The sequence below is a fragment of the Pyxicephalus adspersus genome, chromosome 6, assembly GCF_032062135.1.
Source record: "Pyxicephalus adspersus chromosome 6, UCB_Pads_2.0, whole genome shotgun sequence".
Classification (NCBI taxonomy): Eukaryota; Metazoa; Chordata; class Amphibia; order Anura; family Pyxicephalidae; genus Pyxicephalus; species Pyxicephalus adspersus.
Genome location: NC_092863.1, coordinates 21,577,034 through 21,604,677, shown reverse-complemented (window position 1 = coordinate 21,604,677; position 27,644 = coordinate 21,577,034). Strand labels below are relative to the sequence as shown.

The window sequence follows — 27,644 nt, the reverse complement described above, 5'->3', positions numbered from 1 at the left end:
CATTCTTACAACTTTACAGCTCTGTATTTGCCAGCTATCAACCCAAACATTCTGATGTAGAAAGAAGAATAACCCAAAAACTGAATAATTTTTGATGCTCCAAGATAGTAACTTGTGAAAGGTTGGCATAAATTGAAACTGACAAGTAGGGTCTTGACAGGTGATTAAGGTTGGACACTGCTGCTTAGATTTTCTCTTTGACATGCTGAAAATGAATCCTTGCAATCACATATCTAGGGGCAAAAATCCATATGCAAGGATTGTTGCAGGGATACTAGCACGCCTTTTAGTACAGTGTCAACCACAGACATAAGTGGTGAAGGTATCAATGGAATGAGAGGTTGTTTCTGGAAGTGGGCATTTGTCCACTGAGGATAGGCCTAGCACAGATTGTATATCCCCAGAGAAGCAGCCTTTGGGTCCATTAGGAGAAGGGACCTAAGCAACTGGAGGCTTGATGGTCTTTATGGATCAGGTAGAAGTGCTTTTGCCTTTATTTGTAGCACAAATAGCCCTTGTGGCTTCCGGGTCTATGCCTTTTTGATTACCAGCGTCTGCCAGTGGGGAGACGTCTGTGAGCTGTGAGTCTGTGGGCATTCTTGTGTGCTTTCTGTCGTACCCCCTTACCATCTTTATTGAGGAAACGCGTCAAACTACACTGATAGGATTATGGAGATTGTTGTTATACTGATTGTATTGCAATTTGTTATTTTCTATTGTATTGCAATTTTTTATTTTTTTATATAATAAATGTTGTTTCTTTATACATATAATCATTGCTTGATTGTGGAATGCCTTAAAAGTCTCTTTTGCTGGCTACATTTGTGATTTAAAGTTCCAATCGTGCCCGGATATTCCTTAAATGGAAACTAAATCCCATTATACTCACCTGTCCCCATTCTGTAGCAGGGCGCTGCCATCTTTTTCCTTCTTCTCTTCCTAATTGTGATCTAGTTAATTCAGTCCTGGCAAGTGAAGGGGAAGCCTGAAATGACAGGTATCCTGGCAACCTAGCGTTTTTTTGACAGTTGTACAGTGATCAGGCATGTAAACTGCCTATTGAAGAAGGATCATCCTCTGTTCCTTTCTGCAATAAAGCCCTACCTCTTTACAAGTTTTTAAACTGGAGCTTAGTTCCGCTTTACTATTTACTCATGTATTTGCTTACACTGCCACCCATTTTCTTTAATTTTCTGTACCCCCCAATTATATGTAAAAGTTTTTGCATTCATTTGTAAATATATATTATAACACGGTGACAAAAAGTTCACCTGTGTTATTAGGTAAATTGCTGGATGTTAGGTATGTGGGGCCACAATACCTGCTTTCCAGAGATACTACCTCTAAGGACAAAACTAAAAATGTTGTGTTTGAAGGCAACATGTAAGCTTCTCTGCTGGTTATTCAGAATATCTGTACTGGGGCTGGTTTTACTGAGAATCTGGCAGAACATGGTGGAGTGGATTCTCAGTTCCAGGCCCCACAATTTCCCAAGGGCCAATAACCTATTCTGCACACCCTGTGCTAAGCAGCTGGTGGCTGTAGGGTAGACTGACTACTAAAACAGTCTGTGTTGGTCCAAACAGAATTGATTCTATTTTGTTTATGAGAGCAGTTGGGAGGCTGTATATTATTTTTTTATGGACACAGGAAAGCCCTAAAGTGAATTTGCAGCATGTAGTTGCTTCACCCTCTGCCTTTTTATGCTAATTTCACACAATATATATAAATAAAATGTGCACCTTATATTATAATAGCTATGTCTAATTTCCTATCTTTACCAATTGCCTTTCTTTTGTTTGACTTTCAATTAGTAATTCCTGTATCTCCTTTGACATTTTGCAAATTTAATTTAGAACATAATCTCTCACTGGGTCTGATTTTTTAATTCTCCCCAAAAATGGAAAATAAACTATCATGAGTGAACCTAGGCGATCCAGCAAACCTGGAAGTACCAGTCATATTAAACAAGAGCTAAACCTTCGCTATGCTGAATTGACCCACTGTTCTCTTATAAAAAGGCAAGCTGAGAGTTTTGAAAAGGGTGGTAAACTTATACTTGAATCAGTCTAGCCATACCAGGGTCCAAAGCACTATTTAATTATCAGGCACGGTCACATTGTCTGGCATGCGCAAAAGGGAAAGGTGCCTCCTTCGCGATCCTTGTCTTCTTTCTTCCTCAGGCCGGTGTCCTCCGCATCTGAGGAGTCACCGAAGTTTCCCTGTGACATTGGTGCGTGCAGAGGTTCCGTTCAGAGCGAGACATTCATATCTATTTGTATTGCATTCAATACAAAGTAACTGTATTGAATGAAATAAAGTGGATTTATATGTGTAAAATCAGTACATTGTCTTTCATGAACATTTATTTTACAGTATAATATAATATATTATATATATTATAATATTATTATATAATATCAGTATAATATTGATTTTTTTTAAATTATTATTTTTTAAAATTTAATTATTTAATAAAACTTTATTATACTCACACTATTATAATATACTGTAAAATAAATTTTCATGAAAAACAATGTAACGCTTTTAGACATATAAATCCAGACAGAAATGAATCACCACTTGAACTCCAAAACAATCTGCTGCTACCATCCTGAACTGCCTTTTCACCAAGCCACCTTTCTGACTTTGATTCATCCTTTGCCACACCTGGAACTTTCAAGTTTCAATACAACCCATACTACAGCTACCACTCATTTTTTCCACCCCCAACTCCTCATTGTGCCTGTTGTCTACAGCCCCCTGGCCCACCCTCATATTTGGTGATTTTAATGTTGCAGGGGATGGCCCAACCACCCTTCAATTCCCCATATAAAAAGTGCACCCCGCTAACCTTTAAACGTAGTATTCCAAACTCACAATATCTACGCTTAAGAAGGAACTGCTCAGGGTTAGCAGACTTCAAAAAAGAAAAGGGTTTAGGAGGTAGACTCCTCAAAAGAGGTTACAGCCAGAAGCTTTTAAAGCAAGCCTACAAGAAAGCTTTACTATCCAATAGAGAAAATCTTTTCACTTCATCTAAAACATTGAATCAGGACAATGTTGTGAGATTTATTACAACATTTAATGACCACCACAAAGATGTTAGTAAAATCCTAAAAAAGCACTGGCACATTTTGAGAAGTGATTGATCCACCTCAGAGTTCTAAAGCAAACACCCCAGTATTACCTATCGAAAATCATCATCCCTTAAAGATCAAATAGTACATACCGTGTTTCCCCGATGATAAGGCATCCCCATCAAATAATTTTGCTCAAAAAATTAAAATAAAGCACCCCCCGCAAATAAGACAACCACCGATACCTGCCACTGTGTGCCTCTGTGTGACTCCTCGATGCTGGCTGCAGTGCAGAGTGAAAATAAATGTGTACTGTAGTCTTCTCCATGGAAAAATAAGACATCCCCCTGAAAATAAGACCTAGGGCATATTTTTGAATTTCAAAAAATATAAGACAGTGCCTTATAATAGGAGAAACCAGGTAGTCATTATTCAGGAACCCGTTTTAGACAAAGAGAAAAACCCTGGTACCCACAGGTGTGGGAAATGCGTTCAATGTTCATGGTTAAATGAACAAACATTCTTTAATCTTCCCAACAATCAGATACATACACTCAGACAATATATCGACTGCTCATCCACTGGCATTATTTATATCATTTTTTGTATATGTGGAAAGTTCTATGTCGGTAAGACTAAGAGAGCACTGAGAAAACGTATCCATGAGCATTTATACCTAATCAACATTGGCAAAATGACCAAGTCTATTAGTCATCATGTCGGCATGGTCCATAATTTTGACAATCAAGCAAGGCATTTCCTTTTCAGTTTTGGAAAAACTATCCCCCAACATTAGGGGGGGGGGGACATTGACAATGCACTACTTAGCTTGGAAACAAAGTGGATCCATATTTTGGATGCCATAAACCCTCCTGGTTTGAATGAAATGATTTCTTTCAAACCATTTATTTATTCTGATTTATAATCATTGTAGCTATTATTCATAAAGTACACTAATACATGACATATTACTTATATCAACATCCCAACCTCCCTGTATGCGGTCTATGCCCTACGAGGGACGGGAGGATCGTCAGAAATTTTGGCGATCAAATGGCGGAACTATTCCGCTATAATCTTTCCTCTCCCTCGTTGAGAATCTACTTCCCACGTGGGTCAAGGTCCCTTGGCTTTGGAAGAGACCCCTTAGGGGACTTTACTCCCTATCTTTTATTTGGGTGAGGACATGGAGACAGGTGGTTTCATACATATTATGCATAACTTATTTAAAAAACTTTATGGTTTGGATTTATAGACTAATCTGTTTAGAAGCATATGATAGCAGATGATATGTCTATGTAAATTAAATAACTATATATGCCTTTGTATAAATATTTATGGTTTTGTTGTATATCCCATGTTCACGTTTATTTATTTCACTTTTTTTATTTATTTTCAATTTCTGTAAACAATACCTTTTGTAACTTTAAAGGTTACCTTACATTATTACACCTCTAAATATAGATAATAATAATTCATAATTAGTACGTTATAATATACATCTCTATTTTTACTCCAAATTATTGTATTCATCAATGTTATAATGTGTATATGTGAATATCACTAATTCTTTCTGGGACACTGCTGGAATACTTCCCTTAACCCCTTTTTCACTCTTTTACTTGTGTGTCTCTCTCTTTCTCTGTTTACCCCTTGTTATCTATATACAAACCCTATATAAAAACCCTTCTTACCTAAATATATGTATTTTTATGCCCTAATATTACATCAAGAGTGAAAACAGCCCAGATTTGCCAACAGAAAATCATTATTTAATTAGATTCATTTGAAGAGGAAAGCCTTAGATTTCCCCTTCCTATACTGATTCTTACTGCTGAGACGCTTACTCCGCCTCCGCTCCTTCCCTCTCTTTACCTTCAGTGGAGTAAGAGCGGAAGCTGCTTCTATCGGGCCTTTTGCCTTGATCTGGATACTGAGCATGTGAGATGTGGAAAAACATGCCCACTGTAATGCCAATCAAGCAGCATTGATCTTATAAGCTGAGCCCAGCTGCGGCGTCAGTCCTTTGCCTGTACGGCCCACAGCGGCCTCACTACTCTTATAATACTTGGACATAAAAAAAAGTAATGTATATCTGGCAAATCTGCTTAGAGGCATTTTTTTTTATCCACATGATGTTGCAACATTGTTTTTACCTTACTTTGTCTGTACATATTGATAGTCCCCCTATTTGGAGTACATGTCCTATCAACTGAAGCTGAATTCAACTACTGGAATCCGGAGACATTCCCTATATCATTATCCTGCCCTTGTACAAAGCTTTGGTCAGACCACATCTGGAATATACAGTCCAGTTTTGGGCACCAGTTCACAAAAAGGACGTTGTTGAATTGGAGAGAGTGCAGAGAAGGGCAACTAAATTAGTAAAAGGAATAGAGGAGCTTAGCTATGAGGAGAGATTAACTGAACTTAATCTATTCCCCCTTGAGAAGAGACGTTTAAGGGGGGATATGATCACCCTGTATAAATATATAAATGGTCCATATAGAGAACCCTCTTCCCCATTATTCACTTTGAGATCATTACAAAGAAAAAGAGGGCACTCTTTGCGTCTGGAGGAAAAGAAGTTTAGGCTTCAGATAAGGAAGGGATTCTTCACTGTGAGGTCTGTGAAAATGTGGAATCGGCTCCCTCAGGAAGTAGTTACAGCAACTACTATAGATTGCTTTAAGAAAAAGCTGGATGATTTACTAGAAGCACAGAATATAACTGAGTATTAAGGCTAAGACTAAGACTAAGTAAAAATACAGTGACTGTTGATCCAGGGAACATCCGATTGCCTCATGGAATCAGGAAGGATTTTTTTCCCCGTTGAAGCAAATTGTACCAGGGTTTTTTGCCTTCCTCTGGACCAACTATGTCTTATAGGGTTTTATATCTGGGATATGTTTATTTCCCTAGAGGTTGAACATGATGGATTTATTAGATGTCTTTTTACAACCTAACCTACTATGTAACTATGTAACAGACTGGGACATAAAAGACATAAAAGATACTGTAGTGTGTCAGTATGCTGACAGGGACTCGGCACCAATAGACGGCAGGATTCTGCTCAAAGGGACTGGCAGGAAGCAGTTCTTGGTCACCTTTTGGTAAGCGACTCTGAGCGCATGCCTAGAATGCAGCAAGCACTGTGACCAGTCACTGAGCAGAATACCTTGTAATAAAACTTTTACCAATCTGTGTGAACATGTTCAAGTGAAGAGAGAAAACAGAAAAACCTAATACTGTAGTTCACAGATAGGAGGATTCCCCATATAACATTTTAGTGCAAGAATGGAACAAGGGGGGAGAGTTGTGTGAACAATGGGAGCATCTCATGGCAGAGACTGATCCAATACAGATCGTAATCTGCCTTGAGAAACTGGCCTTTAAAATAGGAGATGAATTAGACAATATAGTGAGAAGGTGCTGGGTGTTGCTAACTGCCTATCAGGAAACACCCCAGCAATTGCAAGAAAAAAAAAAAACAGAAATATGGCTCTCTACAGAGAGTGGGCACGAAACCCTCTGTATGTGTAGCAGGGTAAAAACACAGAAGTAGAAGAGGAAAGAAAGTTAACAGTCAGAAGGTACATTTAGTAATCACAGAAGTAGAGAAAGATTGGGACACTGACAGGTGGGATGGAGACATTTGGGATTGTACTGATGGAGACCCACCTCCATACCCCCAGGCAGAGACCCTACCAATAAATAGGTGAAGAACAGAAAGAATGAGACATTATGTAAAGGATTTTACCCAACAGGAAGTGACAGATATCAATGATAGGTGCAGGCAACGGCCAGGACAAAATCATATCACCTGGCTGGTGCGCCTGTATGAGAACAGAGCAGTTGGTATTAACATTGACAGAGACGAGGTGCATACCGCACAAATTCCTCATCCTAAGAAAATAAGGGTGGGGAAAAAACCTAGAGTTTCCAGGAATAATATGTTCACCGTGCTGTTAAAAGATGGTGTTCCTTTGGAGAAAATAGATGGGCAAGAGACAGCAGTGTTATGGCAGATGTATAAACAGAAAAGCACGAGGCAGCTGCCAGGCCCATTCTGAGGAGAGGTGCATTGCCCTCTGCTCACCCTTTTGAACAGTTCTCTTACCTGCCCTATACATAGAGAAATCAAGGAGGTCAGTTTGAAGAGATTTACCCCTGCCAAGACATTAGTAAAGCTTTGGCCAATATGAGGATCTGACAAATATTCTCTATGAGACAGCCAAAGTCAGGGCCAAGGGAGGAAAACCTGCCAGAAAAGCTGATTGAGATGGATGACAAGCAGCCTTCATATGACCAATAGGAAACAGGTCAAGCCCTGGTAAAATATGTTGGAGTTGAAAGGCTCTATGTAAAATTAGAGAGTCATCGGAAAAATAAAAATGTTTAAACTGTAAGAGCATTAGTCGATACCGGGGTGGAGACCACCATAATATATGATGACCTGCGGCATCATAAAGGGCTTTAGATTTAAAAGCAGAGGAGAACAGGTACAGTTAACATTAACACTGCAAGCAGCAGAATTATTTGAAAGGATGAACGGCCTGCTGAAAGAAAAATAAGGAAGATAAGAGGACGTGATTATGGGCAATGGAGGGACAACCTACAAAATCCCTACAAATACTTAACAACAGACCGAAAGCAGAAACTGAGTCTCTTCTGATAAGGATGTTCAGACAGACTAGAAGATTTTGAGACAGAAGATTGGAGTCAGGCCAAATAGCATCCTATACATTTGTGCAGTAAAACTGACACAACGGACTTTAGGAACGGTAATACTGAGTGGAAATTGACATAAACACTAGAGGACGTTTTTTTAACCTCCTGGGCGGTTCATTTCTGTCCGGATTTATATGTCTAAAAGCAGTATATTGTTTTTCATGAAAATGTATTTTACAGTATAATATAATAGTATATTAAAGTTTGAAACACAAAATCATGTCAAAGTAATAAATTAAAAAATGTTTAAAAAAAAAATAGTATACTCCTCCTATTATACTGTAAAATAAATATTCATGAAAGACAATGTACTGCTTTTACACATGTAAATCCACTGTATTGCATTCAATAGTTATTTTGTATTGAATGCAATACAAATAGATTTGAATTTCCAGCCACTCCCTGAATGGAGCGTCCACACGCACCAACGTCACCGGGAACTCCCCGGTGACTCATCGGGTGCAGAGGAAGCCAGCAGAAGGAAAAGAGAAGACATAAAGGATGACACAGGATGCTGGAGGATAAGGGAAGCTCTTTATTTACTATTGTTTCTTTAGGTTTACCTACCCTGAGTGTGACTCGGGGTTACCTCTCCTAGCATCTTTTTTCTACCCCGAGTCACACTTGGGGTTACCACCCAGGAGGTTAATCAGTCTATTTTCAGAATAGGGGGTACTCCTGTATTGTTTTGTGTGAATAATACCCCTATATTTGCAGATAAAAGCAAGACAGAGTTGAATAGGTTAATTTTTGTTAAAATTTCCCAGGAATTTTCCCAGAAAACTTTTATTGTGGATCCAGGACAAACTAAGAGAGTGCCTTCTAGTTGAACACAAGTAAAGAGATTTAAAGTCAATTTTATTGTAACCTTGCCAAAGACTAATAGTATTTGTGCAGGTTTTTCATCCCATTCAGGGAATCACCACAAGCGCGCCTGGTATCCCTCTGTTGGGACGGATAGTTACCACTACAGGACTAATAAATTTTGTGGACATTGAAGTGATTAAAGGTATCCCCAAGTAAGCATGCTCATGCTCACCGCTGACTGCAACAAGATGGGTTAGACCATACCAACTGTTACTGTTTGCTACCTTGGGTGTTTTTTCCTTTTTTTTTTTCTCACCTGCTGGCCTACTGTATGGTTTTTGTCCATATGCAGATGGGTCTGTTGACCCAGTTTTCTACACTTTAATGCCTTTTTGATTTGTATGATATGTCTCTTAATGATATGTTTATATTGGAAGGTTCCTAATGCTTATGCCCATGCCTGCTGTTTACATTTTTGCTCTCTTGTTTTTGTTTTCTTTTTGCTCTTTCAATGCTCTGAGTGAGGGGATCTAGCCAATCCCCAACCTCCAGGGACACAAGCTGTATATTTGCCAGTGCCCCTGTGTTCATATTGGTTTTACTGGGTGTAAATGTAGCTTGGGCGGGAGCCCTGCCATTGGTTGTCTACGTTACCCCAATTAGGACTACCAGCGCAGTTCCTGCAACTGAATACAATCTTAGTATTCCCTCACCAAAATTCCCCTACTTCCCAGATATATTCTCCCACCCCTCCCTGTAACATCTTACATCTTATTGTATTTTGTTTTAGTTTGTTCATTTTGGTGTTAATTTGTTGACCATTTAATGTCAAATTCCACACCATCGGATATGGAGATAACTAAGGTACTATCGTTTAATGTACAGGGCTTGAATATTCCAGCCCTGTACAATATTCCAATATATATATATATTTTAAAACTGTTATATAAGCACAACTAGCCTTTTCATTAAAATCAAGTCTTTATATATCACTGACTTACAGTGCTTTACAAAGAGCAAACGTGTCACTAAGCCTAAATATATCAGTAAATGTATCGGTATCATTGACATTACCAGGAAGTCCACAGACAGAAAATTAAAAGAAACAGATCAGCCAGTAAAAATCACAGTATGTTTTCATAAGAAATTAATTTTACAGTGAGTGTACTATAAATCCCAGTACATTGTAAGGAAAAAGAAAAGTCAAATCCTTTACAGAGTACAACAATGCTTGGCTAAGTGTATATTTACCTGCATCCAGCACAAACAATCTCAATAGTTTTGCTACGTAGAATTTTCAGTACCAAACTCCATTTTGGAAACATGGCGTGCCTCTTTTAAACAAAGATATATTTCCTCCTGTGGATCATAGTAATAAAACTTGCGAAGGTATGATATAAGAGGCCTGGAAAAGAGCAGGAAAAAATAGGGAACATTAATGTAACAACTTAATACCATTGAAATCTATCCTAAACTCCACATTTTCAAAAATGAATGAAGGAGGAGCTCAGAAGAGGAAGAAATAATACAAATGAATAATGATCGGAACTTGCAGTGTGCATGAGTGAGGGACCCAGACTAGTTTTAGAAATTGCTTCTGTGGTGCCAAGCAGGCCAAATAATGAATATCTGGACAGAGTGAGGACAGGGAAAAATATATGGTTTCTAAAGGATGTTGGAGTCAAGCGTCAGAATGAGAATGGGTAAGAGCATTAGTATTTTTAAAGAACACACTTTTACACCCATGTAGCAAGGCCGGACCTAGCCAAAAAAACAACAAAACAAAACAAAAAAAAAAAGCAGATTTAGCATGTCATTAGTTTGGCGTATGCAGGGAAAGCTACCTTAAGTGGAAATGTATTAGGATTAAGTAATAACATTTTCAACAGGAATAAAACACTTCTTAACCCCTGCAGCTGTATGTTTCTTCATCTAGGAACAAGTGTACTTTAGCTGCACAAACAGTCTGGAGTGCAATGCAATTTTAATGCAGTTCAACCCATACACGTCCACACTGATCTTGCTTGTTAGAAACAAACAATTCCCAACATACTTATTCCAGCCAAAGAAAAGAAAAACTACTGTTTAAACTATTTATGTTCTGCTTTGTGTGGATTTCACATATATTTGCAAATGTTTCCACCAAAAACCTCAGTTTCTAACATAAATAGTTGAAATAGTGATGGCTGAAATGTGTGCTGGAAAGCTCTGTATTGTTTGTTGCGTGACACGCATTCCATATGCACCTTGCTTAGAATCTGATTTTAGATTGTGTAGATCAGTTGCCATTTTGTTTTTTCCACCTGCTGGTCAGACACATTCCACAGATTCCACTGCAGTCTTCCAGGTTCCCTTTTGTGATAGGTAGGGCAGCAGAGTAAAAACATACACTGGCTAATGTACTGAAAGCCTTAACCCATGAAATACTGAGTTAGTAGGGAAGGTAGAGAATATCAACCATAAGCTGAACAGAACATACCGTGTTTCCCCGAAAATAAGACACTGTCTTATATTTTTTTGGGCTTCCAAAAACACACTCGGTCTTATTTTCAGGGTAGGTTCTTTTTGCTCTTTCAATGCTCTGAGTGAGGGGATCTAGCCAATCCCCAACCTCCAGGGACACAAGCTGTATATTTGCCAGTGCCCCTGTGTTCATATTGGTTTTACTGGGTGTAAATGTAGCTTGGGCGGGAGCCCTGCCATTGGTTGTCTACGTTACCCCAATTAGGACTACCAGCGCAGTTCCTGCAACTGAATACAATCTTAGTATTCCCTCACCAAAATTCCCCTACTTCCCAGATATATTCTCCCACCCCTCCCTGTAACATCTTACATCTTATTGTATTTTGTTTTAGTTTGTTCATTTTGGTGTTAATTTGTTGACCATTTAATGTCAAATTCCACACCATCGGATATGGAGATAACTAAGGTACTATCGTTTAATGTACAGGGCTTGAATATTCCAGAGAAGTGTACAGCAATATTAGCGAGATTATACAGTTTAAAGGCTCAGATAGCTTTCTTACAGGAAACAGATTTTAAAAAGGTAAATATACGCCTTCCTTACGCAACCATCACTACCCTACTGGGTATCATTCATGTGCACCAGATGTTAAAAAAAGGGGAGTGTCTATTTTGCGCTCTTCCTTCTGTTCGTGGAAATTGTGTGCTATGTACAAAGATGGAGAGGGGCAGTATCTTTGTGTGAAACGTCTGTTTGGAGAGCAAATGGTTACTTTGGCTACTGTATACCTACCCTCGACCAGCCAGGAATCCTTTCTGAGGTCTACTCTGGAACATCTAGAGGAATTCAGGGAGGGTGTCTTAGTGTTGGGCAGGGAGGTACTCCCAGAGGGGGTAAACGGCTTAAAAAAAGCCTACTTCAACACCAATTGCTAGATGCCTGGCGTATTATTAACCCCAGTGAAAGGGACAATACATTCTTTTCACACCCTCACCTGACTTATTCCAGAATTGATTATTTCTGGGTTAGACAAGCTGACCTGCATAGAATTAATGGCTCCTAGACATCCAGCTCACGAAAACTTGTTTTGGAACTGGAAACTTAACGAAAACCTCCTAAAGGATTTGGTGGTGACAAAAGAGACTGAAAGAGAATTACTTAAATACTTTGCCGAAAACATCACGCAGGACAGTAATCCCGTAGTAGTCTGGGAAGCCCACAAGGCCGTCAATAGGGGGCATCAAAATAAACACGGGCTAGACTTAAGAAGGCTAGGCAGCAAGAAATTTTGAACCTACTCACTAGTATCAGGGAACTAGAAAAAGTGCAAAAGAGACCCAACAACGGAACTGACCCATAAATTGATCTCTCTGAGGTCTCAATTATCGACTCTGTGCCTTGACAAGGCCAAACCTATGCTAGCACACTGCAGATGATCCTACTATGAATATGGGAACAAATGCAGTCACACTTAGCTAAAGCCCCTAGGGGTCAGAGAGAACGCATCTTTTATCCCATTTATAGTTGACCGTAATGGAGTTAGAAAATATCAGGTTCAGGATATTGCAAATGAGTTGCTGGCACCACCCTTGGAATTTGCTATTGCTGTTTGCATCTCCTGGAAGATGCGATGCACTATGCAGAAGGTCTGCATTGTGCTTTGCATCTCCCTGGAGATGCAGAGCAGCAGCAGCAGCAGCAGCAGCAGCGTCTGGGTGAGGCGGGTGGGACATCCCCACTCGCATCATCCGGGAGGATGTGACATTTCCGGGTGATGCGAGTTGTGATGCATTGGGGGGTGTGGCTGGGCGGGAAAATTTAAAAGCAGCTTACATTGTGGTTTTTACTGTAACAAAACACCACACAACATGAAATAAAAATAAAAGTACATTTGAAATTTTATTTTTTATTTTAAGATTACATTGTTGTCTATTATTTCATTATTTTTTAAAATTATTATTTATAATTTATGATTTAAATATAACAAATAAATATAATTATCTTACCCGGGAGTTAATCCTAAGAATTACAGGCCCACAATATAAACAAAAATTTCTATGCAAAAAAATTAGGATCTTTTTTTTGCATCAAAAAACTGACAGAATTAGAACGCTAGGGGGGTTAAACAAAAATATATTTCCTCTCATATGTAGCCCCTATCTTAACATAAAAGGAAGCCCCACTGCGGCTCCGACCCTAGTTTTACTTCCTATGTCCACAAATATGCTCTTTTAAACTGGATGGTAACTCTTACCAGTTACCAGCCTGTATCTCCCTATTACTACAGAAATACATGTATGTATCAATATATTCTGGTCATGAATATATTGCAATATTTACCTTATTTACATAGTTTGTATAAATGTGTACATATATTTTATTACCACCTTGTGAAAGATGTAAATACTGATTAGCTTATACGTATTATTATCATCTTTGTATGCAGTAACTGTCCATGACTGTGTGTTCTTAAGAAGCCAATACGGGCAAAACACGCCGGGGCCATCACATCACATCATGAATATTCAAGCAAAAATGCTATAAGATCAATATTGTCTAGATCATTAGTCCTGTATCTACCTTGCCACAAAATTGTATGTTTTTTTTTTTCCGAAACTTGTTATGTTTTTACTGTTTGTTATACGAATTGAATAAAACCTACGTAAAATACACCAATTTATTTTGCCCAAAAACCCTGCTTTCTGTGCCCTTCTTTATACCTATTTGCAATGTACCTATAGCAGCCATATTTCAGCTTTTTTCACCTTTAACATGAGGTTGACTGAATCCTCATTAGCTGCTTGAGTCCCTGATTTTTGCTTCACTAAACTGGTAGCAGGACTAAAACGACCATCAAGTGTCAACATGAACCTTTAGGTTTCTTGAGTAAATTTGGGCTTTTAATTCAATTCTGGAGCTTGAAGATGAAGTCATTTGCTCCGCTCTTTCCTGCACTTCACGAATGCTGTATTCTAGTTCCTAGTTCAGGAGGTTGAATGAGTGAGGTTACACTCAGAAACATTCCAATCCTTTGCAAAGAAACATGTAGGTGTTTTCCTTTATTTTATATATATATATATATATATATATATATATATATATATATATATATATATATTTTAAAACTTTTCCTTCTTTGTGACAAAACTATAAATCATTATCTGTCCCATCAAAAAAAAAATAATACACATACCTAATATTAGGAAACACTATATTAGTTCTAATTATTGTGGTGAACAAACAGAAAAGGTGCTCTGATATAAAAGTGGTATTTTATACTATTTTTCTTTCTTTTCTTTCTCAACCAATTTGAGGCTTTTTGTCCCCAAATTATTTCATGTGTTTTTCTGGGCGGTAAAAGGTTTAAAAAAAAAAAAAGGCTGTGCTAGAGAATTGACCGTTCTGGGCTAGTTCAAAGGCACATTGCAAGTATGTAAAAAAAAAGGGAAAACACTGGAAATATATATATATATATAATCTCTGCTAAAGAAATTTTTCAAAAACCCTCCAAAAGCCCAAACCTTTACAGTGATAAAACTGATTTCAACACTCGTGAGAAGTTAGTTTTATGCCTCAAATATCTTAATGCACAGCCCAATGTTCAGTAGATTTTTAGCCTATAAAAGCCCACCTATAATGCCGGTGCTAGCTGGCCTAATAGACAAAATGTTTACTTAAAAAAAATATAAAATAAAAATGTATTTTTATTTTTATTTCATGTTGTGTGGTGTTTTTGTACTGCAAAAACCATTTAAAAGCAGATTACATTGTAATCTGCTTTTAAATTTCCCTCCCAGACCCCCCCCAAATACATCACCACTCACATCGCCCGGAAGATGACTCCCGGGTGATGAGAGTGGGGTGTCCCGCCTGCCTCACACAGACGCTGGAGCTGCTGCTGCTCTGCATCTCCCGAGAGATGCAAAGCACAATGCAGGACTTCTGCATTGTGCTTCACATCTCACTGCACATGCGAGCAGCAATAGCAAATTCCGGGGATGACCACTAGGGGGATCACCACTAGATTACCGCTAGGGGGTTAACAATGTATTGTTGGATGTTATAACCGAGAACTTCAATCTCATTGGAAACAAGATAGTTTATGTCTTGTGATAGCAAACAGTCTTTCTTATAGGCATTGAAGATTTAGATCTGCAATTAGGGTAGACATAGTAGGGGAATCATGGAATGGTATTTTAGCAGATATGAAAAATGGCTAAATCTGGAGTCCTATCAATTGGTGAGTTGGTCAGTTACGATGGCAGTCTGAAGACACCTCCAGAATGATTAAAACTTTTTGCAATGCCAAAGAATGTGAAGAAGTGACCCTGTTTCACCACATAGCCTCCAACATAAGGGTGATTGGCTAGGAAAAATTCTGAAGAGTTTGTAAGGGGTGAGATACCATCCATGAATCAATTTGTGATTTGGGTAGCTTGTTGAGTTATACTAATGTAATACTATTACAAAATTACCAAAATACTGGGAGCAGACAGATTGAATTCAATTTGTATCGTAATAAATGTCATGGTAAAATTGTTGAATATAATAGATATTGTGTTTGTTTCATACTTGAAGGTTGAGAGAGGGGTAGTTATCTGTAAAATATCTATTAGGATGGAGATATTGGGTCTGATTCATTTAAGTTGTCCAAGGCTGGAGAAGAAACACTTTCATTATTGAACCTGGGTGATCTAGCAAACATTGACTGAATTTCTTATTTTTTTTACTATTTGGTATCAAATGATTTCAATCCTGGTAAAGATCCATTCTTGAAATAGAAATAACAAAGTATGAAAAGTACTTTTTTATATAGTCAAATAATTAAGTTTAAAGAGGATTGTAATGTGTTGAGGAATTGTGGGAGCTTTATATGGAAACTGCAAACTAGATAAAGAAGTTCAGGGAGAATATACATTTTGAAAGCTGCAAAACTACCCCAAATAGGACAAACCAATTGTGGGTAAGAGCTTTAAATCTTGTGGGACTGTTTGGAGATGGGATTTATAATTTAGGTAAAAAAGGAGATCCAGGTTATCCAGTAATGTAATTCCTAGGTAGTTGATTTTAGTTTGCCATGAAAAGGACAAATGATTAGCTAAGCAAGACTTCACATTAAGAGGTATATGGACTAGAAGGATTTGAGATTTATGAGCATTATATTTGTAATACACGAGTAAGCTAAATTTATCTAATGTCTTTGAACAACTAGGTGAGAGTGAGGGGATTGGAGAGAATGAAAATCACATCATCCACAAATAGACTGATTTTGTAAGAATATTATATTATATATATATTCAAAGAGATGTGAAAATGTTCAGTCAGGGGTTCCATAAGGGCAGTGAAAATTAAAGATGATAGAGGGCATCCTTGCTTTGTGCCATTTGTGATTTTGAAAGCCCAGAGGAGGCTGCAGGATGAAAAGCTCTAATTAAATAAGGGGTTGGAATATTTCTAAAGTCCTATAAAAGTCATTGATAAATCCGTCAATATTAGGTGATTTATGGAGTGGGAGAGCGTCAATAATTTTGTGTAACTTACTTAGGAGTGAAAGGGGCCAATAATGTTTGTAATTGTTCAAGTGATAAATACCTTGAGCTAGAAAGTCATCAATTTGTTTTATCAGTAGATTGAGGACTGTTGGATCATATAGTAAGGCAAAGAATTTGCAGTAGGCATTAGCTATGTGTAGGGGATTAGAAAAACAAGTACAGTTAGTCCCCAGGTTACTGTGGGTTTGTTCTTAGGTTAAATTTGTATGTAGGTCAGAAAAGGTACATTATTTTAATAAATGCAATTAGGACAGATGTTTGTCTCAACATATTATTAGGCAGCATGGTGCCAGTTACATTATAAAATCCTCACTGTGCGCTAATCACAAACAAAGCAAAAAAAAAAACTTTATGGAGCCTAGACATTCAATAACTTCTGGAGCAAACTGTGCTTTGATGCAAAAAGAAACAGCTGCAGAGTTTGTCTTGGTCATTAAAAAGTTATAAGATGTTACAGATCAGCTCAGCTCTTAAGATCAGCCACAACCTCAGCTGTGTTTAGCAAAAAATTTCTTCTGCAAGTCATGCAAACCGTCCCCTCCACTCTCTTCAAGCCTCCATCCTGGACAGGAGCGTGCAGGGAAGCCTTATTCATATCTAGGAGTGGTTCATATGTCGGATGTCCTTAACGTGAGGACTACCTGTATGAGTAAAAAGATCCATAAGGACGCGAAAATTAAAGACAATAGAGGGCATCCTTGCTTGGTGCCATTTGTGATTTTGAAGGTGTCAGACAGCATGCCCTCTATTGCATCCCTGACTGAAGACGTTGACTACAGCATCATAATTGCAGAATGTACCCATCCAGAAATTCCAAAATTAAGAAGAACCTTGCAAAGGAATCCCCAGTGCACCCTGTCAAATGCTTTTTCAGCATCAAGTGACAGGAATACAGTGAAGATTCGGTGGGTAAATGCATGGTGTAAAAGATGTATCACTCTTCTAGTGTCATCTGGGACTTGACGACCATTAATAGAGCTCATATGATCAGGAGCTACCAATTAGGGTAATAATTTAGATAACACCGTGGAACGCATTTTTTGTTGAGTTAGATCTTACACTTGTTTTTTTTACTAATTTTTGGGTGGTGAATCCAGAAATGACCCCAGTTTTTTGCTATCACATCCAGTTTTTACAATACAGGGTACATTTTTGTCAAAAAACATACAAATTTTACATACAATGACAACATAATGAAATAATAACTTGAATGTACTGTTTATTTAAATTTCTTTTGGTCATACAAAGCATTTATTGTTACTCTATGACTTTTTTTTACAGTAAAACATTTGAAAATCAATCGGGTAAGCAGTTAAGGTAAAAATTTACGCCTATAGCTTTCCCTGGAGTGTTATCTTCTAAGACAATCCTACCAGATGCTCCAACAAACAATAGTCAGCCATCATATTTACATCTACCCTGATACTGTCCTTCCATGACCTTCAAATCTTGGTGATATTGTTCACCTTGCTCATCACTGACTGCACCAAGGTTTTCTGGGAAGTTAGAAAGATGGCTATGCAGAAAATGCACCTTGATGCTCATATTGCAACCAAGCATTTTGTAGCTCTCTAAGAATTTCTGGACAATTTCTGTGTAATTATTTGCTTGTGTGTTTCCAAGAAAGTCCTTGACAATGGCTTCCTTTCCACCCAATACCTCTCACGAGCTCTGCTGTCCCACATGCACAGATAACAGGGAAACTTGGTGTATCCACGTTGCTGACCAAGGAAGCATACCATTTTAAGGTCAACACAGATGACCCAATTGTGTTGGTGATATTGCAACAACTCAGTGACTCTCCTTATGTCTGCATAGTCCTCACATAGAGAAACTAAATGGCAAACTGGGACTGGCCCAAATATATTGCCATTGCTAAGGAGGACACACTTTAAGCTCCGCTTTGAGCTATCGATGAATAGTCTACATTCAGTTGAGTCTTGATGCTAGGAGTTCTGAAGCCTTCTTCGATAGTCCCAAATCATGTGCCAAATCATTCAACTCATGCTGATCAAATCCCTTACAAAGAGTGTCCTCTTTAATTTTTAACTTTTCATCATTGTTGTCATCTAGTTCATCACCATATTCATGTTCTTCAAGAGAGTTTAGTATAAAGAAAACTGGCACTGGGATTTCATCTGAATAAGCCACTGGGCGTATAGCGGATGGTAAACTAGGATTGTTGTCATCTAGTTCATCACTAGGAAGAAGAGTTCACTTTCCAGAAAATAAGGAACTTGGCCCAAAAAAACGTTGGATCCATATTTAAAAATAATTTTAAAGATGGTCAGTTGTGCAACAAATAAATAAAAAGAAAATATTTAAGTTTATGGATTTTTGACCAAATTAACTAATTAGTTGAATCAGAATAGTAATAGTTGGACATAAATGAAAAAATAAAAAACACTTACTTATTATCACGTTGGTAGTATAGGGAAGGAAACAATGTCTGCAGCCATTCTCTAAAGCAGTGATTTTCAACCACTGTGCCGCAGCACACTAGTGTGCCGTGAGGGATGTTCAGGTGTCCCGTGAGAAATTATCCAAGTCAGGTGGGGGGGTTGCTGCTCTCTCTCTCTGCTATCTCTCGTTGGGTGAGTCATATTGCACCTTAGGTAGAACTTCTTTTTATGTATATTCTTATAGATTGAAAGCATATACTTGTTTCTTTCCCTGTAGCCAGTATCCTGATTTCTAGTGTTTGTTAAAATTCTAACTTTCAGGGGATGTAAATATACAGTCCTTTTTGTAGAGTGGCTGCTACATGTCACTTGACAAATATTTGACAAAGGCTGCCTCATTTTTATCTAGCATTTTTACTCAGATCAATATTTGGGTATAACATGTTACTGGGTACTTAAGAAACCATGTAATATTTCAGAATATTTCAGTGCAAAAAAATACCTACTAAAATATGACAGTTTACACAAAATGTGTTGCACTTATTTTAAAGCTTAGCAGCATTTTAGCAAAGTCCTGTGTTACAAATAATAATAATATTAATACTACATATGACTATGTTGCCGAGTAACTAACAGTTTTAAAATTCAACAATACCAATAACATTGAAAATTCTTTAATTTAAAAATTAAAACAAACAATAGCACAACAAAACCACATATGCATGAATTGTCCTCCATATAATTCATGAAGATTATTTATGCATACGTGGATTGCATGTTATGTTGTGTTGTTTGTTTTAAATCATATATTGAAGAATTTTCAATGTTACTGGTATTGTTGAATTTTACAACTATTAGTTACTCGGCAACTAGTTACTTGGTGTGGATTTGGCAGGGGTAATTTTGTTGAATTAAATGTTGGAGTCTCCAGGTTTGTTTTTTTTTTTTTTAAACTGTTTTTATTAATTTTCATTTGTACATATACAACCAAACATCTTTAACCAGTAGGGGAACAAAACAACAACAACAAAAAACAATCACATAATCAGCCAGTTATATTTGTGATATATCACGCGGTATATCAGCCAATTATATTTGTGATGTACCATGTGGAGTATTGGAACAGTTAGAGAATCGATTTACTTTCCGAAACCGTAAAGCATAAAGTGGTACCACTATTGCCAAAAGCGAGTTATGGAGTCATCGCCTTGTAGTTGAGCATCCAACATCTCTCTGTGAAACAAGACTTTTAGGGAAGAGAGGACTTGTTCCAATGTGGGTGGAAGAGGTTGTATCCAATTGTGCATAATTGCACGCCTGGCTGCTAAAAGGCAAATATTAGACCATGTACGTATAGAGTGTGGTATAGTGTCCATGGCTATACCATCCCAGGAACCAAACAGCAGCAGGGAGGGAGTATTTGGGATTGGATGACCAGTAACATTGGATATCAACTTAAGTATTTGATGCCAGAAGCAGGTAATATTTGGACAGAACCATAAGCGGTGTGATAAAGAGGCATTATTACAATTGCATTTGGGACATTGAAAATGCCATCGCTTGGGTTGCGGGGTAGATGTTGAAGGCCTAAGCACTTTATAGACCCTATGTAGAAGCATAAATTGGGATTCCCGCCATACCTCATTAATTATACTCTTCCTAACCGTTAGGTAACCCTGTATAGCACTATCCACTATGTCTGGATCTGGAAAATCCTTTTGCCACATTTTCACATTGGAAACTGATAAGGGTTTTATATAAATAGGCAGCATGTATGCGTGTATATTAGAGATATTCGGAGGAGACAGCGACAAGAGCTTGTCAAAGCCATTAGGGCGAAACAGCTCTGCATAGTGTAGCACCAAAGATTTAAGATAGGACATAGCCTGGTTGTAGTACAATGGATGAAGTGCCCAACGTGGGATATCATACTTAACCTGTAAATCAATTAAGGAAAGTTTAGCCAGATCTTCCATTTGGAAGAGATCTCTAAAGTATACACAGTATACTAGGCCTTTGTGTTTCCATAATTTAAATGCTGCGTGTTCTTGTGCCTGCGGAAACATAGGGTTACCACAAATGGGCAGATACTGAGATAGGCCAACTGGTAGTTTGAACCGCTGTCTAGTCACCTTCCATGCAACCACCGTATCTCTAATTAATATATTATGTCGCAGAAAAGCCGGAATTACAGAAAATCTACAATGGATTAGAGCACGGAGGTCCCAGGGATATGACATCACACTTTCTAGAAGTACATTGGAGCAATAAGACGTCCCCTTAAGCCAGTCTACAACATGTCTGGTCAAACAGGCCAAATTGTAAAGTCTTATATTGGGAAAGCCTACGCCTCCTTCAGTCTTGGGCAAGTACAATTTTGTCAGCGAAATTCTTGGGCGTTTGCCCATCCACAGAAATTTCGTAAAAGCCCTTGAGAGCATTAACATCAACATGGGTCAGTAGAAGGGGTAATGTCTGCATTAGATAGAGCAATTTTCAGAAAGACATCATCTTCACTAGGTGGCATCGGCCTAGGAATGACAAGGGCAATTGCTCCCACATTCTGAACTCTTTTTGTATTTTGGTTATCAAGGGGGGGTAATTCAATGTGTATAGAGATGATGGCAGATGGCCATTGCGGAGTCCCAGATACACTTTAGAGTGCGTTGCCACTTTAAACGGCACATGTGCCCTCCAGCTCTCTACAACCTCCGCAGACCTGGCCAGAGATAATATCTCACTTTTTTCAAAATTTATTTTCAGCCCTGAAAAACTTTCAAAAGTGCGAAACACAGTTTGGATAGTATTACTATCAAGTCTGGGATTAGATGTAAAGATTAAGATGTCGCCTGCGAAAAAAGCAGTTCGTAATTCGGTAGTATGAACCGTTATGCCGTGTAAAAAAGGGGTATTATCTAGGTGTCTGACCAACGGCTCCAGTGCAAGGTTAAACAGGAGAGGGGATAAAGGGCACCCCTGTCTAGTCCCTCTATGGAGGGCAATGGGATTGGATAAAAATCCGGGTGTATGTATATTGGCTATTGGACACGCATACATGGCCTTCAGTAATTAAAGGAATGAACCCCGAAGTCCAATATGTCTAAGTACAGTAAAAAGCCATGGTATGTTTACCGTGTCAAAAGCTTTGTGCGCATCTATCGCAACAATAGCCAAGTCTAGGTCAGGTTGTCGTTTCGCAATCTCCAATGCCACCAATACTTTTCAAATATTAGTCATTGCTGCTCTGCCTTGAACAAAACCGACTTGGGAAGGGGAAATAATAGATGGTAATAATTTAGCCAGTCTATCTGCAAGAATTTTGGACAATATTTTCGCATCTATATTCACTAGGGAAATGGGGCGGTATGATTCCGGATCACAGGGATTTTTATCTTTTTTCAAGAGAAGCTTTATGAATGCTTCTTGACCGGATCAAAAATACACACCATTGTCCCAAAGAGCAGAATAAAGTGCATGCAGATTATCCACCACCTCATCTTTCAGTAGTTTAAAAAACTCAGTGATGAATCCGTCAGGACCTGGAGCTTTTCCATTTTTCAAGTTAATAATAGTCATCAGGATCTGTTCTTTAGTAATAGGGGCATTTAGAGCATCTATATCAGTTTGTTGTAATCGGGGTAAGTCAACTTCTGACAGGAATGTTGTCCCAGCCTGAACATCCGTCTCTGGGGAAGAATACAAATTCTGGAAATATTGGGCTAGGCAATGGTTCACTTCTTTAGGCGAAGTAACCATAGCACCCGTGGGTGAGCGCAGTTTTGGAATAAAGGTTGGTTTATACCCAGTACGAACTAGGTTGGCTAACATTTTGGCTGATTTATTGCCATATTTGTGAAATTCCAGGGATCCATATTTGCACTTCAGCTGCTCATATTGGGAAAGCTAAGAGTCAAATTTACGTTTAGATTTATACCATGTTTGTTTAGTACTCGGGGTGGGGTTGTCTGTTAGTGCCTATTGTGCTGCTCTAAGCTCCTGTTGTGCAGATAAAAAGCTTTTTTCCTTTTAACCATAAAGGAGATACCGTATTTTTCGCCGTATAAGACGCTCCGGAATATAAGACGCACCCAATTTTAAAGGAGGAAAATCTAGAAAAAAAAAGATTCTGAAAGATTATTCCCCTTCTGATCACTCATGTGCCATTCATACCGGTATTCCCCTTCTGATCACTCATGTGCCATTCAAACTCCCTTTCTGATCACTCTGTGCCTTTCAAATTCCCTTTCTGATCACTCTGTGTCATTCAAAATTCCCTTCTGATCACTCTGTGTCATTCAAATTCCCCTTCTGATCACTCTGTGCTTTTTTTCCACTGTACGGCAGTTAGGACAGGGAACAGCAGCTGGGGCTGTGCCGGCTTCTTTCGCTCTGCTTTACAGACAGGAGAAGATACGATGCTGGCAGAGGAGAGAAGAGACAGACGCTGCATGCAGCCAGAGACACACGCAGGATCGGGTACCGGGTGAGTATATTATTTTAATTATTTTATAACACATTTGTCGTATAGGACGCACTAACTTTACCCCCCCAGTTTTGGGGAAGAAAAAGTGCGTCTTATATGGCAAGAAATACTGTAATTCTACCTCTCAAATAGGCCTTACCTGCTTCCCAGAACAGTATCCGCTCGTTTCTATGGGCAGCATTATATACTGAGCCATGCAGATGGTAATACTCCCTAGAATTCAGGGTCCTTGACCAAATAGGATGGGAAGCGCCAGGGTACATAGTCTCCCTTAGGGTATTGATCTCTCAACATAAGAGAGATAGGAGAGTGATCTCAAATTACCATCGTATGAATCTCTGGTGACTCAATTCTATACATAATGGCGTCTGTACAAAACAGATAATCCAAGCGAGCTTGAGCCACATGGGCTTGAGAGATAAACGTATACTGTTGCTCTAGAGGATGATACTGTCGCCAAATATCATTTAAAGACATAGCATTAGCAAAGTCTGATAACACCGAGTGAGGTGTGAGCCTATCGTCACATGTGATCGAGCCAGAGCTCCTCTCTTCAGAGTTCACCATGACCGAATTTAATTAACCTCCTATTATTTTTTAAGGGGGGGGGTCTTGAGCTAACCAGCTGGACACTTCCTGAAAGAAGGAAGATGGCGGTGAATTTGGTGAATAAATATTATATATGGACAGCTCGTGTTCATGGAGTTGTATAAGTACTTTCAGAATATGTCCTGCAGAGTCACTTTGCACTGTTTTAACCTTGCCCTGAAAAGACCTATGGATCACAATCATCGCTCTGGCTTTCCGGTCTGCAGAAGGGGTACCATAAACTTCCCCAAACCCATAGTTTGTTCATTCTTTGAAAATCATTGTCACCTAAATGTGTTTCCTGTAACAATACAATATCTTCCTTCAGCCTTTTTAAATGACGAAGTACAGACATTCGTTTGTTAGGGGAACGCAAACCTTTAACATTCCAGGAAATTATTCGCATAGAATGTAGAGAAAGGGCTTATTCACATATGAAACAAACCAATTATAATATAACAGCAGCACGATGAGTACAAGTAGTGAGGAGAATCGTGACGTAAAGTCACGCCAGCACAGTGGGATAGTAAATAGCACATTCAGCATACATAGCCCGCAATGAGTGAACCAAACATAAAGGCACATTATTCAGAGTGGCTGTGTGACCAAATAAAATGAGTGTTTCCGGGGATAACAATAACAGAACAAAGGGGGATCATCAGGAGAACATAGGGGGAAGACAATACAGAAGAATGACTTTCCTTTTTTTCCTCGCAAAGCAATACCAAACAAACCAAGTCAGTGATATCATCAAAAGCATCACAATATCGTTGGAGGCAGGCTCACACCTCACATAATGGGAATCATAAAGGTGCAGTTTCAAAAAGAAACAAAAAAAAAAAAAGGCACTTTAAAGCAGAGCAAAAGTTCTTTTCAACTTATCTTCCCTTGGACAACAGCTCAGAACGGTGGTTGTCACGAATCCTCTTAGTGGATGACGGTCCTGGTTGCTTAGATAACCTTGGAGAATACACCGGAGATAACGACTGACCTTCAGAGCGTGGTGGGGAAGTGTACCATTTTTCTGATGGTGTAGATGGCGATAACGGGGCATGCCCCAGACTTTCTGCCTCCTCAGCAGAGGTGAGAGAATACTTGCGCCCCTGATCATCAGAAAAATGGAGGACCGCTGGATAAGCCAGTGTGAAACGCATTTTGTGAAGGTATAATATGGAGCAGACTTGCTGAAAACTGCGCCTTTTGCGGGATACTTCTGCAGAGTAGTCGGCAAATATAAGCAGGGAGGCCCCCTCAAGGTGCAGATTGCGCTTGTTGCGAAAAGCATGAAGTATATGGATTTTATCGGTGTAGTAAGAGTAGGCCACTAGTACTGGTCCTGGGCTGGACATTTCTTTACGAAGTAGCTGCAAAGGTTTAACACTTTCTGGGAGACCCACAACGCGCAGATTTTTGCGCCGAGACCTATTTTCTAGGTCTTCTATTTTATCCTGTAGTGCTTGCGTTTTGGCCTCTAGTGTGGAAATAATAGCTCTGGTGGATGTAACATCATCTTCAACCAGATTGATCCGCTGTTCAGCGTTATCTAATCGTTGAGGCTGCTCCCTTAAATCTTTCCTTAAAGACTGAATGCTTTTCTGTACTGCAGCATCAATAGCTTCCTGTAATGTAGGTTTAAGCAATGCAGCTACTGCATCTGCAATTTGTGTAGGATGAGAGATATCAGGAAAATCAGCAGATTGTACCTAAGAAGCAGCGTTGGATGCACATGAGGAAGATGAAGCGGCGGCCATCTTAGAAGGCGTGACCCGGATCTTATCTTTTTTCCCCATAGATTCCTGGCTGGCTGACACAGAGGAGCGCTCCAGAAACCGGTCCATCCAGGTACCGGTAAGCTGCGGGCGGGGGAGGAAGAGAAGTGCCGGCTTTGTATCGCGGTATCCCGGAGGTGAGTAGGAGCCGAGCTTACATGTTGCCGGCTCGCGAGGCACCGGAACCGGAAGTCGGTGTTACACTTATGCACAGCTAGTGGAGTGATTGGGCCAATAATACATAAAACTTTTTGAGCCAGGAGTTTGCGCATGTTCATTTGTTTTTAATATTTAAAGTGAACCTTAATCTGGAAAAGGATCTTTTTAAAGCGGATCTAAAGTAAAAAAATAAAATAAAGAATTGTATTGTGCCATACATGTTCATGCTGGTATGCAAGGTAAACTATATATATTTAAAATATAAAGTATATTCAGTATATATATATTTTTGATAATACACCATGACATCAGGGTCCTAGAGGTGTTTATTCCTCAACTTAATTTATCAAGATGGGTGGCCTGTGATATTCTTGGGTTTAGACACATACTCACTGATACGGGTAACAAATATTTTTCTGATTTACAAACAGAGCATCATTTGCCCAATAGTAAGTATTTTACCTATCTGAGACTCAGGAATTTATATAAAAAAATCAATTTACAGTCAGAAATTCACTTGGATATGTGCCTAAGTAAATATTTCCATGAAACTACTATACAAAGGAATAGTATCTCTAGGTATTACAATATACTCAAGGGCAATCTGGAATTTTCTTTATCCACAAATATGCAAATATGGGCCAAAAAACTGGATAAAAATATATCTAGTTTTACTTGGTCCAGAGCTATAAAAGATACTTACAGTGCCACTGGATGCGAAAATCACTGGGATCTTTTTTATTGTATACTTAATTATTGGTATTTAACCTTATAAGTAATCAAAGTTTTCTGATTCCCATTCAGCTTACTGCTGGAGAAATTGTGGTGCGATAGGTTCACTGTCACATATTTTATGGTTTTGTAGTTCTATTAGATCCTACTGGAATGTAATATTCCGGTTGATTTCTGAATTTACTTTCACGCATCTATCGGCTAAATCCTCTGAGAAAGCCTTATAGGGGAAATGCGTTGGTTATGGAGACAAGATTTAACATCTGTTATTTTTGTGTTTAGCATAGTATAAGACAGCATAGCAAAATTCTCTAAAGTTCGGCACTGCTAATTACTTTTTGGCAATAAAAGTCGCTTTCCTCCCTTTTCTTTCTTTTTACTTATATAAACTAGGCTTGGCCACTATTTTCTTTTTATCATTAGTGACCCTCCCTCTAGTTTACTATTAATCTCTACTCTTGGTGACCAAGTTTTGGCACTTAGCACATACTGACCTAGGAGCAGTACAACTCCATGATTCAGGAAGCTGGTATAAACTGTTAGCAGCATGAAATCTTCCATGTTTGTCTTAAACCAGCAGCAAGTAGGAAGGACATCAAGTCTCCAAAGGAAATCAAACAGAATACAAAGGTTGTCTGCCTGGCTTTCTGTACAGTGGAATAACGACACACAGGAAGGAGTCTTCCTCTTAGTGTCAAACCTTCTAGTAGATGGAAATAGATCTAGTATTCTGCTGTCCCCCCTTCCTTCCCCTTTCAAACAACATGTAGAGAAACACCTTTTCCATTTTAAACATACAGTATCTTTTAATATTTATGCTAGCTTAAAGGTGCAAAGGATACAGAGCTGGATTTCAGTGAAGTGGCAGTAACTGAAT

General features: G+C 38.7%; 1 protein-coding gene across 4 annotated transcripts in view; it reads right to left on the bottom strand.

The window, feature by feature from the left end:
- SOCS7 (suppressor of cytokine signaling 7) overlaps positions 1-27,644 on the bottom strand; it is a 190,073-nt gene that overhangs the window by 13,422 nt on the left and 149,007 nt on the right. For all 4 annotated transcript variants that reach the window (XR_011921318.1, XM_072414919.1, XM_072414916.1 and 1 more), the window contains one exon: positions 9,870-10,023. Coding sequence is in view for 3 of the 4 variants with exons in the window: in XM_072414919.1 (XP_072271020.1) it covers positions 9,903-10,023 (121 nt within the window). In the remaining variant the exon portion in view is untranslated. The remainder of the gene's footprint in view (positions 1-9,869; positions 10,024-27,644) is intronic.